Source organism: Limanda limanda, chromosome 22 (genome assembly GCF_963576545.1).
Source record: "Limanda limanda chromosome 22, fLimLim1.1, whole genome shotgun sequence".
In the NCBI taxonomy this organism is placed as follows: Eukaryota; Metazoa; Chordata; class Actinopteri; order Pleuronectiformes; family Pleuronectidae; genus Limanda; species Limanda limanda.
In genome coordinates, this window is record NC_083657.1 from 2410616 (window position 1) to 2425067 (window position 14452).

At 45.7% G+C, this 14452-nt stretch overlaps 1 protein-coding gene across 1 annotated transcript in view; it reads right to left on the reverse strand.

Annotated features, from left to right (window-relative positions):
• Nucleotides 1-12991, reverse strand: part of htr2cl1 (5-hydroxytryptamine (serotonin) receptor 2C, G protein-coupled-like 1) — a 55742-nt gene extending 42751 nt beyond the window's left edge. The window contains exons 1-2 of the mRNA XM_061066609.1: nucleotides 12910-12991; nucleotides 239-349 (exon numbers count right to left, since the gene is read on the reverse strand). Coding sequence (XP_060922592.1) covers nucleotides 239-349; nucleotides 12910-12991 — 193 coding nt within the window. The remainder of the gene's footprint in view (nucleotides 1-238; nucleotides 350-12909) is intronic.
• Nucleotides 12992-14452: the final 1461 nt, after the last annotated feature.

Consider the following 14452-nt stretch of genomic DNA (forward strand, 5'->3'; position numbering starts at 1 on the left):
TTCGTGTCCTCATGTGGGAGTTTTCCTGCTAAAGGACAGATGGTGCCACAGAACCCTGACTGCCTGTGTCCTCCGTCTGAATCCGTCTCCGAGGAGCCGTGTTCCCGTGTCTCCTCGCGCCGCTAACACTCGACCGACAGCTCGTGTGTTGGTTAAAACCCAGTTTACGAAATGGATATTACACAGGAACCACGGGTAACCTGATTCAGGAGCCGATGGTGCTTCCTAATGAACTCACCCTTGCTGAAAGCTGATTTGTCCTTCATGTGGAACGAGCCCCTCTGGATGAGCTGCTCCGGGCTCTCGGTGCATTCGAGAGTCTTTTTAAACACAGTTTCTCCGACTGGAACTGGAACAGAAACAAAAACTTGAATTTGATTTCAGCGAGGAACTAAAAGGTGATAACACATAATACATCACTTATAAAAGTAGATTAGAGCAAATACCAGCGTCTGTTCATAGAAGGTTTAGACGTTGAACTATTGACTCAGGCTATCAGGAGGTAATTTGAGTTTGGCCGATAAGGTAAAATAAATCTCTGTCTGGAGCTGAAGACCTGTGCTGCCCTCGTGTTCCAGTGGTGTAGTTTGGAACTGGACTCTATATCTCCAGCTGGTTCTCCTCAGAAGAAGAATCCGTTCCCAGCGTCCCATTCTTCTTCCGCATGACAAACAGCCTCCACAGGCCGAGGTAATCCATCACGCCGAACATGAAGTGTTCATTTGCTCTTCGTCAAAGTGATTGTTTTTATTGTTTCTTCATTATGCTCCAGTTGAATGTTTTTCTCTTTTCATGGGAGAGCTCGTTATTTCACACTCCACTTACTGTGTCAATCAGAATCAGTCAGAAGGAGGACGTGTGTGAGAATCACTCGTCACATCACAGGACGACAACACAACGCCTCACACACTCCATTGTCTTCTTCTACAGAGTTTGTGGGTCGGCTCTGCTGACAGCATGACACCATGAGGTTTGTCTTTATAACCGGGATGAATAATGAGTCACTTCCAAAGGGATTTCCATTAAACCTGGAGGAAGGACGGGACTTGTTCACTGCATTTAGATTTTTCTTCAACATTTTGACTGAAATTCCCAATTATGCATTGAACTAGATGATAAACAATCAGGCCTATTTGAGGACTGATATTAATGAGTCTGAGCAATTTGCTGCGGGTCGATTGAATTGGTATTTACGACAAATGTGAAGGTGCACGCTGTGAAGTGAAAGATATTCCTTCAGCCAGCGATTCATGCTCATCAGATTCAGATCATCGATCACGCTATAACCTCCGTCACGGTTTCATGGGAATCAGAGCAGCTGCTCCTGAGAAGTCCTGATCACAGACGGACAAACAAAACAATAAGAAAAATCTCAAGCACGGATTCGGTAGAGCAGAGAAAAGCTCAAGTCTCTGAGCCAAGAATCTAACAAGCAAAGAAAAGATATTTAAAGAAAGGATATAAAAACAAAAGTCTGTCCTATTTGGGAGTGAGAGCATCCATGTGTGTCCCATAGAAATGGAGAACTGTGTATTTCTATTGACTTCTGAAAAAAAAAGAGAAACATATTGATTCCCTCTTTCTCCTTCTCCAATTTTCTCCTCCTCTTTCTTCCAGTTAATTGTCGGCGGCCTCGGTGAAGCTGAATAACAGAGTCCAGCTGCGAAGCCCCGCCCCCCCCCACCACCACCACCACCACCTTGGACCTGAGCTATTATTACGAGAAAGGCTCCATTATAAAAAGGAGAATGAAGGTCGAAGCCAAACCAGCGGAATAAAAATATATTGTTCTGTCTCCTTCACGTTCGTCATCTGAGGAAAAAAAACTTCACAAGGATTTTTCCAAGTCGACTTTTTGACTTTTATTTCTCCAGGGAAATAATAACAACTGCGCTTAACATTCAAACAACACGTCCGGGGGTAAAAAAGCTGAGAAGTTTACTCTTAATAAATACAAAGAAAAACAAAGTGTAACTAATAGAGTTTGTTAATTCGCTAATTAGATCCCCGGCTGCCACTACAGGGCAAGGCAGTGCTGTGTGGGAACGGAATGTGCCTTGAACCAATCAGAAGGCTCCGCTGAAACAATTGTAAACAATAAACAACTTGGCGAGCGTTTCCTCAATCCTCAGAAAGCTCGGGCGCCTTGAGTGTTGTTAGAGACGTGAGAGGAGCAGAGCTGCGAGGGAAGAAGGCGCCCGGTCTCTAAATGATCTCTCCTGATTAGATTCTGCTTTTTGGAAGCGATTGAGATGTAATTAGTCTCGTGTTAAAACCAGACACTCGGTGTGGAGCGTCTGGAAGTTTATACTTTGGGGGGGGAAATGTTTAATTTATGATATATTGCATCATTTAATTATGGAAATCTAAGTTCGGGCTGAGGTCACATTCGATGCATAATAGATGAGCTGGAGGTGTGAGGACAGCATATGGCTTTCAGGAAGTTACACGACTCCCATCAGTGTTTCTTCATGTTATAGAAAGCGTTACACACATGGGACTTTTACACACTTCGGTCCCCAAGTCTCTGTTTCTATTTCAGCACGAGAAAATAACAGTAAATCAAGTTGGAGGGAGATTTAAAAGTTGCTCGTGGGAAAGTGATCCATCACAATGAATGAGTCAATTTGCTTTTTCCTCAAGGTTATCGGAGAGCGGTGATGCAGCTGGAAGCAGAGACTGGATGTGTGTGTGTGTGTGTTTGTGTGTGTGTGTGTGTGTGTGTGTTGGGAGGTGTAGTTCTTGTACTTCACTGTTTTAATCTTCTCCTTCTAACACACTCTTGTAACTGAAGACTGACGGACGCGTTCGATTCCTGCAGCGTCCGTGCTTGTATCTTGTATCCAATGCAAATTGCGTTGCTGACTGTCCCCCCCCCCCTTAATAATATATCACTTTTCTATTAAAACCCGTTCTTCAGCCCTTATCTCACGTGCAGAAACAGCACTGGCAGTAATGTAGATGTTGGAGAGCAGATATTAAACCATCCAGGCGTCACGAGGGCATGTTTGTGCATAATTACATTTGTCAGTAACAACAGCAGTAGCACCTCCGACTGCACGGACAATTAAATCAACACCGCCGTCCTGTGAGGCCGCCATGAGTCAACGTTACAGCCTCGTACTCCAGGTGCATCACAAGCACCCCCACCCCCACCCCCCCCCCCCCCTCACATATATACGGATTAACTACACAGTAAAACCGCTGTGCCGAGGGATGTGATGAAGCCATCTCTCTTTTTTATCTACATTAAGGAGAGAATCTGCAGGGGGGGGGGGGGGGGCGGGTGAGACTCGTCAGCCTGCAGTGGACACGGTGAAAGAAGAGGAGTGGAAACCTAATTAGAAGACGGAGAGAAACACGGAAGAAAGACAAAGAAGGAGAGGAAGGGAAAGGCAGTATCAGATGTGAGGGAAGAGAGATGGTTTTCGAGAGGCCGGATCCCAGATGGGACACGAAGCATTCCTCATACAGTAAATACATTTCCACTGATTATGTGCTCGGATCAATGGGATCGTTTTCCCACAAGTCTACAGTTTCACCAAACACACACATACACACACACACAGACACACAGACACACACACACACACACACGAACGCACTCGCAGTAATGCAAACACTTTAGTCCACTCAAGTAGCTTTCTGCAGATTGCACGCTCGCTCTTCAGGGATCACTTTAAATCATCAACGCACAATCGATACTGTTTCTATACTCAAGGGCAAAGCATGACACACACACACACACAAACACACACATGCACCCACACACACATGCACACACACAGAACAGGGAATATCCCTTCCCTTGCAATCAATGCCGACCTCCCAGTTAACCTCTGTGTTCAGCTCAACTATTGCATTCAGGATTTCCTCTGAGAGAAGTTCACCCAGCAGAATGAATGTTTAACCCGGCGGATCGATGCCGGACATGTGTGGACACGGGCAGACTTTCACCAGGATGCTTGTCCTGACTCAAACGTCTCCGGGACAAGCTGCTGCCGTGACCTCATCCCATTTAAAATCAACAAACTAATCAATTCCCCAGGAACCAGAAGCCGTTTCGTCACTATTTAAACTACATTCAGGAATCGTCGACTAGGCAAAAAACACCGCGGCTTTACAAGCACTTAAATATGATGCGCTCAACGTACTCTACAGAAAGTGCTTCATTAGGAACCAGCTTCAGACCTGCAGCTAACAACCTGTCACTTCCTGTGCCAGTACGAGCAATTACCGTCGTGCAGTTCCAAAGTCGCGGCGACTTCATTATTCTTGTCATTTCTGGGCTGATTTGAAAACCTTAAAACCTTTTATTGATCATGCATCTTGCCAACTCTGTGGATGAAGTCACTGGATGGATGACGTGAGGGATCAGAGAAGCCGACAGCTCGGTGGTTCGAGAGCATCCGTCACTGACTCAGCTTTATACACAAGCTCCCATCGAGACGGACCCTTCACGTCAGCCCATTATTCTCCCGTCTCCTCTTCTTTTGTCGGAGTGTCGTCGTTCTTCCTCCGACTCTTTCTCTTCTCTCTCCTCCTCCTCCCGCTCACTCTCTCTATCTCTCTCTGCCTTCCTCCAAGTCCATTAGTTCTCCATTAAAAAGCCAGGATGACCCATGTTATTGTGTTCAATGACTTGCTCCTAATGAAAAAACATTCCCCATTAGTGGTGAGAAGCCTCGTGTGCGTTATGGAAACGAAATCTGTTTACACACTTAGTCCCATTGTGGGGACTTGTCTTCCCTATGAGGACAGGAAGTTAGTTTTATGATGCACATCTTTAAATGCTCTTTAGGGTTACAGAGGGTTATAGTTCTCATGGTTAAAGTTTGAGAAAGTCTCCAGGAAAGGAGAGTGAGTCAGCGTCATGTGGTCTGAGTCCTGGAGACGTGGTGGTGTGATTCTGTGTGAGTCTGTGTGAGTCTGTGAGAGCCGGTGTGTGTTTCTGCGAGTCAAGCACCCGGGCCTCGACTGGAGCAGATAATATTCTTCCTGTTACAGCCTTTTGACCGGCGTGTGTGTGTGTTGGAGCGTGTGAGAGTGTGTGCCAAGCTGTTACAGCCTTGACCAGGGCTGATAATACTCTCCCAGCACCGTGTTCCAGCCTCTTGTGTGTGTGTGAATGAAATTGCATTCACAAACATGCATAAATATTGAAGTCGGAAGCGCTTGAATGAGTCAGTTGAAGACAGGAGAGAAGGCATCCAAGCATACAACACGTGGGTGTGTGTGTGTGTGTGTGTGTGTGTGTGTCTGTGTGTGTCTGTGTGTGTGTGAGAGAGAAAAGGAAGAAGGGAGCAGTCGGCAGATAGAAAGGAAAAAAAGGCTTGAGAGACAGTCTTATTTCGATATAGATGTATTGAAATTCATGTGTTGACCCAAGGTTTGTCGTTTAGTTGTCGTCTTGGTTTTGAAAGGATGAATGAAAAGAGAAGAGAACCTGCAGAGGAGGTGAAGAAGAACCCAGAGGGGATAATGAGCCGGGAGTATATTGATTGTTTTCACTGAAGCCAGAGTTTCAGCTTTGCATCAATACTGAATTCAATATCTCGTTTAATTAATTATTTAATTTTTTCTCCCCTAATGAGCTTAATAATGTTCAGGAAATTTGTCTCAGCATGCACAAGAGAAGTTTCAGATAAAAGTGATGTGTTATAATCTCAGAATTGGACGGTGAGGACGAGCAGGACAGCAGCCAATTAAAATAATTTTGTAAAATGAAATCAAGAAATGCAGCCACAGAAAAGCTGCTCAAGAAACTGCTGATGAACCTCAAGGGTTATTGTCGTCATGTCCCATTTCCTGCACTGGCAGTGAATCCTGGGATTGGACACAACCCGTGAAGCCCTTCCTTCATGGACACGAGCCCAGAGGATACTGGAGGATACTGGCGGATACTGGAGGATACTGGAGGATACTGGAGGATACTGGAGGATACTGGGGGATACTGGAGGATACTGGAGGATACTGGAGGATACTGGAGGATACTGGAGGATACTGGAGGATACTGGAAGATACTGGAGGATACTGGAGGATACTGGAGGATACTGGAGGATACTGGAGGATACTGGATGATACTGGGGGATACTGGAGGATACTGGGGGATACTGGAGGATACTGGAGGATACTGGAGGATACTGGAGGATACTGGGGGATACTGGAGGATACCTGAGGACACTGGAAGATACTGGAGGATACTGGAGGATACTGGAGGATACTGGAGGATACTGGAGGATACTGGAAGATACTGGAGGATACTGGAGGATACTGGAGGATACTGGAGGATACTGGGGGATACTGGAGGATACTGGAGGATACTTGAGGATACTGGGGGATACTGGAGGATACTGGGGGATACTGGGGGATACTGGAGGATACTGGAGGATACTGGAGGATACTGGAGGATACTGGTGGATACTGGAGGATACTGGGGGATACTGGAGGATACTGGGGGATACTGGAGGATACTGGAGGATACTGGAGGATACTGGAGGATACTGGGGGATACTGGGGGATACTGGAGGATACTGGAGGATACTGGAGGATACTGGAGGATACTGGGGGATACTGGAGGATACTGGAGGATACTGGAGGATACTGGAGGATACTGGGGATACTGGAGGATACTGGAGGATACTGGGGGATACTGGGGGATACTGGAGGATACTGGAGGATACTGGAGGATACTGGAGGATACTGGAGGATATTGGGGGATACTGGAGGATACTGGAGGATACTGGAGGATACTGGAGAATACTGGAGGATACCGGAGGATACTGGAGGATACTGGAGGATACTGGGGGATACTGGAGGATACTGGAGGATACTGGAGGATACTGGAGGATACTGGAGAACAAGCTGGAGAACAAGCCGGACACATTTCTGAGAGAAGAACAACAGGTGATGCTCATCAAACTAACTCACAAGTCCATTCCAGAATAAACTAGAATGTTTGAGTGGATTCACTCATCTCAGATTCAATCAAAAGGCATCAAACTACAGAAACTCAGGAACCATGAATTAGTCCCTGGGAAACATCTGTGAAAACATCAAGAAACTAATTATCTCACAATGTTGAAGAAAAAAGAAACCCAACCCGCTTTTGATATAATGTCCATATCACATTGAATCCTTGAGTCTTTTCTGTCTAGAAATTCCAGTTATCTTTAAACCAGATGTTTAATTTGCCTGATATCTGTGACTGGAGTCTTAGTGGACCAGTCCACATCATCCAGATCTTGAAATGATTCCTAAGTCGGTAAATTATGAACAAAGGTCATATTGTGGAAATTATCCATCTTTCCTAATCTCCATTTTCTCAAGTCTTCATCTTTGTTTGTGTTGTTTATGCTTTGTATAGAGTGTGAGCTAAGAAAGGAAAACATCTTCTCCTCCTCTCCTCTCCTGCACCTCTGTCCTTCATCTTTCAAACTCCTATTAAACCTGACACCTGTAAATCTGCCTCCTCCTCCTCCTCCTCTTCCTCCTCCTCCTCCTCCTCTTCCTCCTCCTGGTTTCTGGCTCATTCACTTCTCTGCCATCAATCTCTTGCTGTCCCTAAATATTCCTCGGACCCCGTCTCCGTCTTCCAAGTCCCCATATCTCCATCCTCCTAAATAATACCCCTGTCATTTCTCCACCTCATCCCGTGTCCCTTCCTGTTTATCACCCCACCCCCCCCCCCCCCCCCCAGTGTCACCTTCTCCGTTTCCCCGAGCGAGCGCCCACACAGACGAATCACAACAGCATATGAAGAAACATGAGAAATCCAGAGCTCATTTCAAGGAATGCATGAAATGTGTGTTTTCCCCGGGTCGACTTTGTCCCTCGCTCACGTTATCATCAGAGCACAGACTCGGCAATAATCTCATATCGCAGCGTTTCATTTCACAGAGCGGTCGGCACTCATTTCTTCCCCGATGCTTTGTTCCCCCCCCCAACGAAGGATGTGAAGCAGCACGTCCAACAAGATATCAGCTCACAGGGTTTGAATTTGTCTAAATCCTCTGCAACCAGAAGAAATCGTGTTCCTGCTATAAAGGACTTTTTGTGAGTGAGGATTTCTTTGACCTGACGGAACAAGTTCAAACTATGATTGTAGTCATCTAGGAAACTGAATGACTTGCATCAAAGATTCATCAAGTAGTTTGTAGTTTTCATATAAGCAATAAAACACCAAGTGCTTTGCAGAATTGAAGCAATAGAAATAATAAGAGGAATAACCGACACCTCATTAACTCAAAGTCCAAATCAATATTAACTGTAACTGGGGAAACGCAAGAATCTAATTAATTTGAATCAATAAATAATGTAGAGTAAAAGCAGGACTGAAAAAGAAGCTCTTGAAACTTAATCTCCAAACCTCTGAGTTGCTCTTTAGAATTCCTCCACTGGAAACCTTCCCTATATATTTATTTAAATATTTATATATCCGTGTAGGAATGGACAAGTTTCAGGCTGTCAGTGAGTTTCCATTCTCTGAAACCAAAAACTGAAATTGCTGAAATAGCCGTGTCCAGGACGTCGGAGGAACCTTCACAGCGGTTGAACATCATCTGAGCTTCACCTCCAACTGTGAACATCACAGTGGAAGATTCAATGCTATAATGAAAATGATATATTAGCTGCGATATAAGCGCATGAATCCTCATTACAACATAGGGCTGTGATATTTACTGACATTACAAGTTGACGAGGACACTGTGTGAAAGAGCTGACGGAGGATTATGGGATGTTGAAGAGCAAGAGGACGGGAAGAAGCTCATCAAGGGAAAGGTCCTGATTTCTTGTGAAGCCGCCGCTGACACGCGTCCGGCGTCGGGATTAAAGATTCATTCATCACCTTGAGGATCTGACCCTAGAAAGTTGAGCACAAGGTCTGTAGCTCAGTGACGACATGATGGCTCCGATAACGTGAAGCCTCTTGATCACCCCCTGGTGGTTGACTCAAAACCCACCTACTCCATGTTAGAGGATGGGACACAGACACCAATGATGGCTTCATTTCTGGAGACTCAGTCTATGATTCACTAGAAGAAAGTGGACTTTTAAACTCAGCGTCTCGACACTTTCAACTGAACATCTGTCTTCTCAGTATCTTTATTGTGCAGAGTGCAAACTCCACACACACACACACACAGACACACACACTGTATTAAGCTCATGTTCATCACAATCAGAGCAGTAACATGAGGGGAGAAGAAGCTGAGCTTGAAGCAACGAGAGCTGAAGAGGGACGAGAACATGAGGATCACAGACAAGTAAGATTAAAGTCACAAGAGTGAGTCCTTTCATGTGTGTGGCAGGACACACATGTGTGTTCATTTGAATTCAAGTGTGTATTCTCCCCCCGCGCGGCCTCAACTCGTGTTTGAAGAAGCTCCTGGAGACTCAGCGACTGCAGATACCGATAAGGAAAATCACACTGTCAAGAGTTTATCATCCACACGCGTCCTGGTATGTGCATGTGTGTGTGTGTCTGTGTGTGTGTGTGTGTGTGTGTGTTCCTGAACTCGGACACAGAGGGGTTTTCCTGCTTGAGCATATGTTTGTGTATGTGTGTGCACTTTTTGTGTGTGTTTTTTTCTCCTTCCTCAGGGGAGACCCCCCCAGCACCGTCTGTCTCAGACCGACTCAGTATGCACAGCCACAGAGAGCCGGGAAGCAGGTGATGAGAGAGGAAGAGGAGGATGGAAAGAAGGAAGGATGATGAGATGCAGAAGGAGAATTCATTCACGTCCAAACAGATGTATCCACTCATTCCCCAAAATGACTTTCTCCCATCACGTCTGCAGCCATTTTGTCAGAGCAGGTGCTGCAGACTTTCCATTCCGTTCTGTTTTGAATCTCTTTCTCTTTCCTCCTCCCCTCTTCCCCAAATGGAGGATTTCACAGTGGGAGAAAAAACAGAAAAGGACAGAGCCACTGCAGAGGTGAGGGTGGAGGGGGGGGGGGGCGTAGGAGGGAGACGGGAGGAGGAGGAGGAGGAGGAGAATAAGAGGATGAGGTGAGGAGTGAGAAGAGAAAATGGAGGCTGAAGGAGGAGGTGGAGAGGGGAGGTGCTCTCCATCCTGTTTGTTTTTCATTAAGGGTTTTCAAATCTAATGAGCGGCTCAGAAGGAGACAAGAGGGAGACGGGGGGGGGGGGGGGGGAGATGGAGCCCACACACGCACAGATTATGGCAAATGTGCAGGAAGTGGAGGAGATAGAGAAAAATATCAACGGGAAAGATAAAAAGCAAATATAAAAGAACAAGAGAGATAACGTGCGTTAAAAGAGGGAAGAATAAAGATGAGACTCCCAGCGTTTACAGCCACTGCATACAAATGTGTGTGTGTGTGTGTGTGTGTGTGTGTGTGTGTGTGTGTGTGTGTGTGTGTGTGTGTGTGTGTGTGTGTGTGTGTGTGGTGGTCAGACAGAAGCTGTGTGTGTGTGTGTTACAGTCGGGTGAGTCTCCACATTGTTTTCACTCTGTCTACATTTCCAAACATCATCTCTAATTAATCTGCCCGATGGGGTCTAGTGCAAATTGTGAGAGTGAGTGAGTGAGTGAGTGTGTGTGAGAGAGAGAGAGAGAGAGAGAGAGAGAGAGAGAGAGAGAGAGAGAGAGAGAGAGAGAGAGAGCAAATGTCAATGCAAACGCAGAAGCTGCAAAACCAAGTGTCGTAGTTGTACTTTTAAATGTAAATAGGGAAAAAACTGATAATCATCCACCAAATAACGTAGAAAACAGACACTTCTCTACTAAAACAACTTTACGTTTCTATATAAACGACCTGAAAGATCGTTTTCTTTTTAAAACTTCACCTCGAACTTTCAAAGTAAAGGACCAGAACATGCGTGTTTGCTCATGAAAAAGAAAAAGAGGATTTATCATATTGGCTTTGAATGCAACTTTTTGGATCCAAAAACCAACTGAGCCAAGGAAACACACCAACTTCAGAATCCATCCAAAACCCGGTTGATCATAAGATGAAACTTCCCTCTTGTTTCTTTTACTTTGATTTGACTCCACAGAAACCGGGGGGGAGGAGTCAATGGACCCTTCGTTATCTCTCTCTCTCAGCAGCAGACTGAGAGACGAGTCTCAGCCGGAGGGCGAGAGAGGAAACGTGTGATTCCAATCAGCTCGGCCGGTGTTGTCCTCACACAACGGGTCACAACACAAACACAGCCGGGGTCAGGATTTAATTTCCCCGCGGACGACACACGGAGGAAGCTCACGGACTCTCGCTGTTGTAGAAATGCTCCACGCACACAGACACACAACACTCACAACACTGTGAAGTCTGATTGCACGTGCAGACTTCAGTGCACGTGTCTGACAATCACTCCATCCAAGCTGATCTGGAAGGAGGTGAAGTGACCCGACGTGGACCTGATGAGGTTTGACGGGCGTGTGACTGCGTGGTCACGTGGTCGCCTCCCCCTCCGTCCACACGGCGCTGGAGGAGGCGACCGTGGCGTCCGGCTACACACCCGACAACTCATTCATGTGTGTGTTAAATGGAGCGTGGGCTGGACCGGTGCACGAGTGTTTCCACAACATGAGTCAGGCTTCTCTGCATAAATTAATAATTTGTATGAAGTTGTGTGTGTGTTTGTGCAGGTGTGTGTGTGTGTATGTGTGTGTGCAGGTGTGTGTGTGAGTTAGCGAGGGAGAGGTTGTGTGTCTCTGGGGTATAAAGCAGATTTGCATTTGTGTTTTTGTGTGTGTATCTATTTGATGTGTTTTTCATGTGTACGTGCCTGTAGGCTGTGTAGGCTGTGTGTGTGTGTGTCTGTGTGTGTCTGTGTGTGTGTGTGTGTGTCTGTGTGTGAGTGTGTGGCTGTGTGTGAGTGTGTGGCTGTGTGTGTGTGTGTGTGTTTGGTGTGTGTGTGTGTGTGTGTGTGTGTGAGTGTGTGCTCTCATTATGCAAGGCCAAGTTTGGAATTGCTCAAAACTAAAATGACTTAAGTGGGCGAGTCCCCAAACACTTTCTCTCTCTCCTCTTCTCTCCGGTTTCAACAGGCGACATGAAAATAAATTTGAGAAGTTTCCCGACAAGACGGATGAAATTGATGAGGTTCACTTCAGGTTCTTTACTCTTTTTAAAAGTTGTAGGTGGATTGTGTTGTTGCTCTGCAAAAAGAAAATTAACGAGGTTTTCAGATTTAAGAATTTGAAACTATATTTAAAAATCACACACAGCTGTAATCCATCGATAGAACTGTTGGGCTCAGAATTCAGGAGCTTTTAGAAATCAGGTATTAAACACGTCCACACTACAGGATTATAGATCTTTGTTCCAGAACTGGGTTTGCGTACCAAAATCCGATATCAATCAAGAATCAGTACAGACCAAGAGACATTCTCCCTCCGACATGTTTTCATTTCTTTCATATTTCTCCACAGAAATTGTTCTGTACTTGCTCTGAATCTTGACAACACCTCCATTGAGCGACGGACATTCGGGAAAATAAAGCTTTCAAATTCATTTTTCCAGCGTTTTCAGGAACAATAACAAACCCTGTGGATCCAGAAGTTTCACCCAGCGGCTCGCGGCAGGTCCGGCTTTTCAAAGACGTCCCTGAGGGTCCCACAGTTTCCACAGTTTCTAAAACCCCATTGAAGTATAACACTATTTGATGTGCAGGGTTTTCAAAGCTCTCCTTCTCCTCTGGGCTCCTGCAGCACAGGGCAATTATTTCACAGCTTTTATTATATCTAAGTCAGAAGACCATATGGCCGTTGGATAGAAAGATGGAAAGTTGTAGAAACAGACACGTCCACCTTCCCTTCGCCCGGCAAAACGTCGAGTCAAGGTCTTGATTAACCAGAGAGCTGCATCAGGTTACGTAAGAAGTTCTTCTAACGTCTCCTCTTTCCACTTCCTGTCCATCAACAATGCCTCCTCCTGCACGCCACACCCCAGCGACGCCCACCAGAGACAAGCAGTCGTCTGGAACCGACCACAGGTCTCCAATCTGTCTCCTTCGTGCCATCGCTATGCTTATTACCCATGAGCTAATTACCCGGTGGCACCCCCCCGTGGGATTGGCTCGCCCCACGCTAAGCTAATTACCATGCACCTCATTGCACAGGCAGGGCTGCACGGGGGGGGGGGGGGTGGAGAGGAGGATTGGCAGACGTGGAAGCGGAGGTAAAATTAGAAGAAGTGGCGGATGAGAGGGGACAGCAGCAGGAAACCATCAGTGTCACCAGAAGAAGGAAAGAGGAGGATTCGGAGAGGAAGTGGAAAGATGTTTGGAAATCTGACATCACACGAAAAGGCTTCGGGGATTCGTTTCCAGCCTTGAGTGGTTGTTACTAGGGTTGCAAAATTCCGGGAATTTTCAAAGTTGGAAACTTTCCATGGGAATTAACGGGAATTAACGTGAATAAACGGGAATATACGGGAATTAACAGGAATTAACGGGAATTAACGGGAATAAACTGGAAATGTTGTGGGTAATTTATACTAACTGTATTTACCTTGTCATATACAGACATAAATATAAACATTTTGTTTTGTCATAGGCTGATTTGAGCCCAGAGGAAACTTTGGGCACTTGACTATATGCTTCTGCATCGTTGTGTCATTCTTAACATAGGTCTTTGCACAGTATTTGCAGATGTACACAGCCTTTCCTTCTACATTGGATGGGGTGAAATGTCTCCACACATGAGAGAGTGCACGTGGCATTGTTCTGTAGAATAAGATGAGAAAAAAGTTTGTAAAAAAACACTAATGCAATGCTAGAGATATAAATAGTTAGCCAAACAATTGGAATCGTCTGTAAACATATTTTACAATTGATGGATAAATGAATGGAAATAGGCTAGATGAACAGATGAACAATCCTCAATCAGCATGATAATATATTTTCTCCAGTAATATCATGGAAACTTACCTGACTAGTCCTGCACTCTACAGCAGGCCTCAGTAGCCCTGCTGTAGAGTGAAGCATGCTGGGAGTTATCTGTGCATGTGATGGAAGAATGCACAGTGGAGGGTTGAAACTCAACGTTCCATACATCTTTAAAATAGTGTTTTGAATGATGTTTTTATTGCTCAGCCTTTAATTTGCATAGTTTTGTTTTTTTCAAAATTCCCCAAATTCCCGAGCTTAATATTCCCGTGGAAAGTTTCCGGAAATTTACCGGAAACTTTCCGCCCCTTTGCAACCCTAGTTGTTAGCGTTAATAACCAAGTGGGGCCGAGCTGGAAATCTGTGGCATCATTTCTCCTGATGCAACATGAAACAAGGTGGTTTACTCTTCATTAACCACGGAGGATCCAGCTGTGTGAAGCTCTGACCCGGGTCGTTACGCTGCCGGAGCTCAGCAGCCGATAACAAGCAGAACCCAAAGATAGCTCTGCTCCTCGGTGCTGCCACGGAGGAGCCGGTGTGTCACCGAGGCCACCGGGTGCGGCCGGGGGGGGGGGAGAGGGGCGAGCGAGG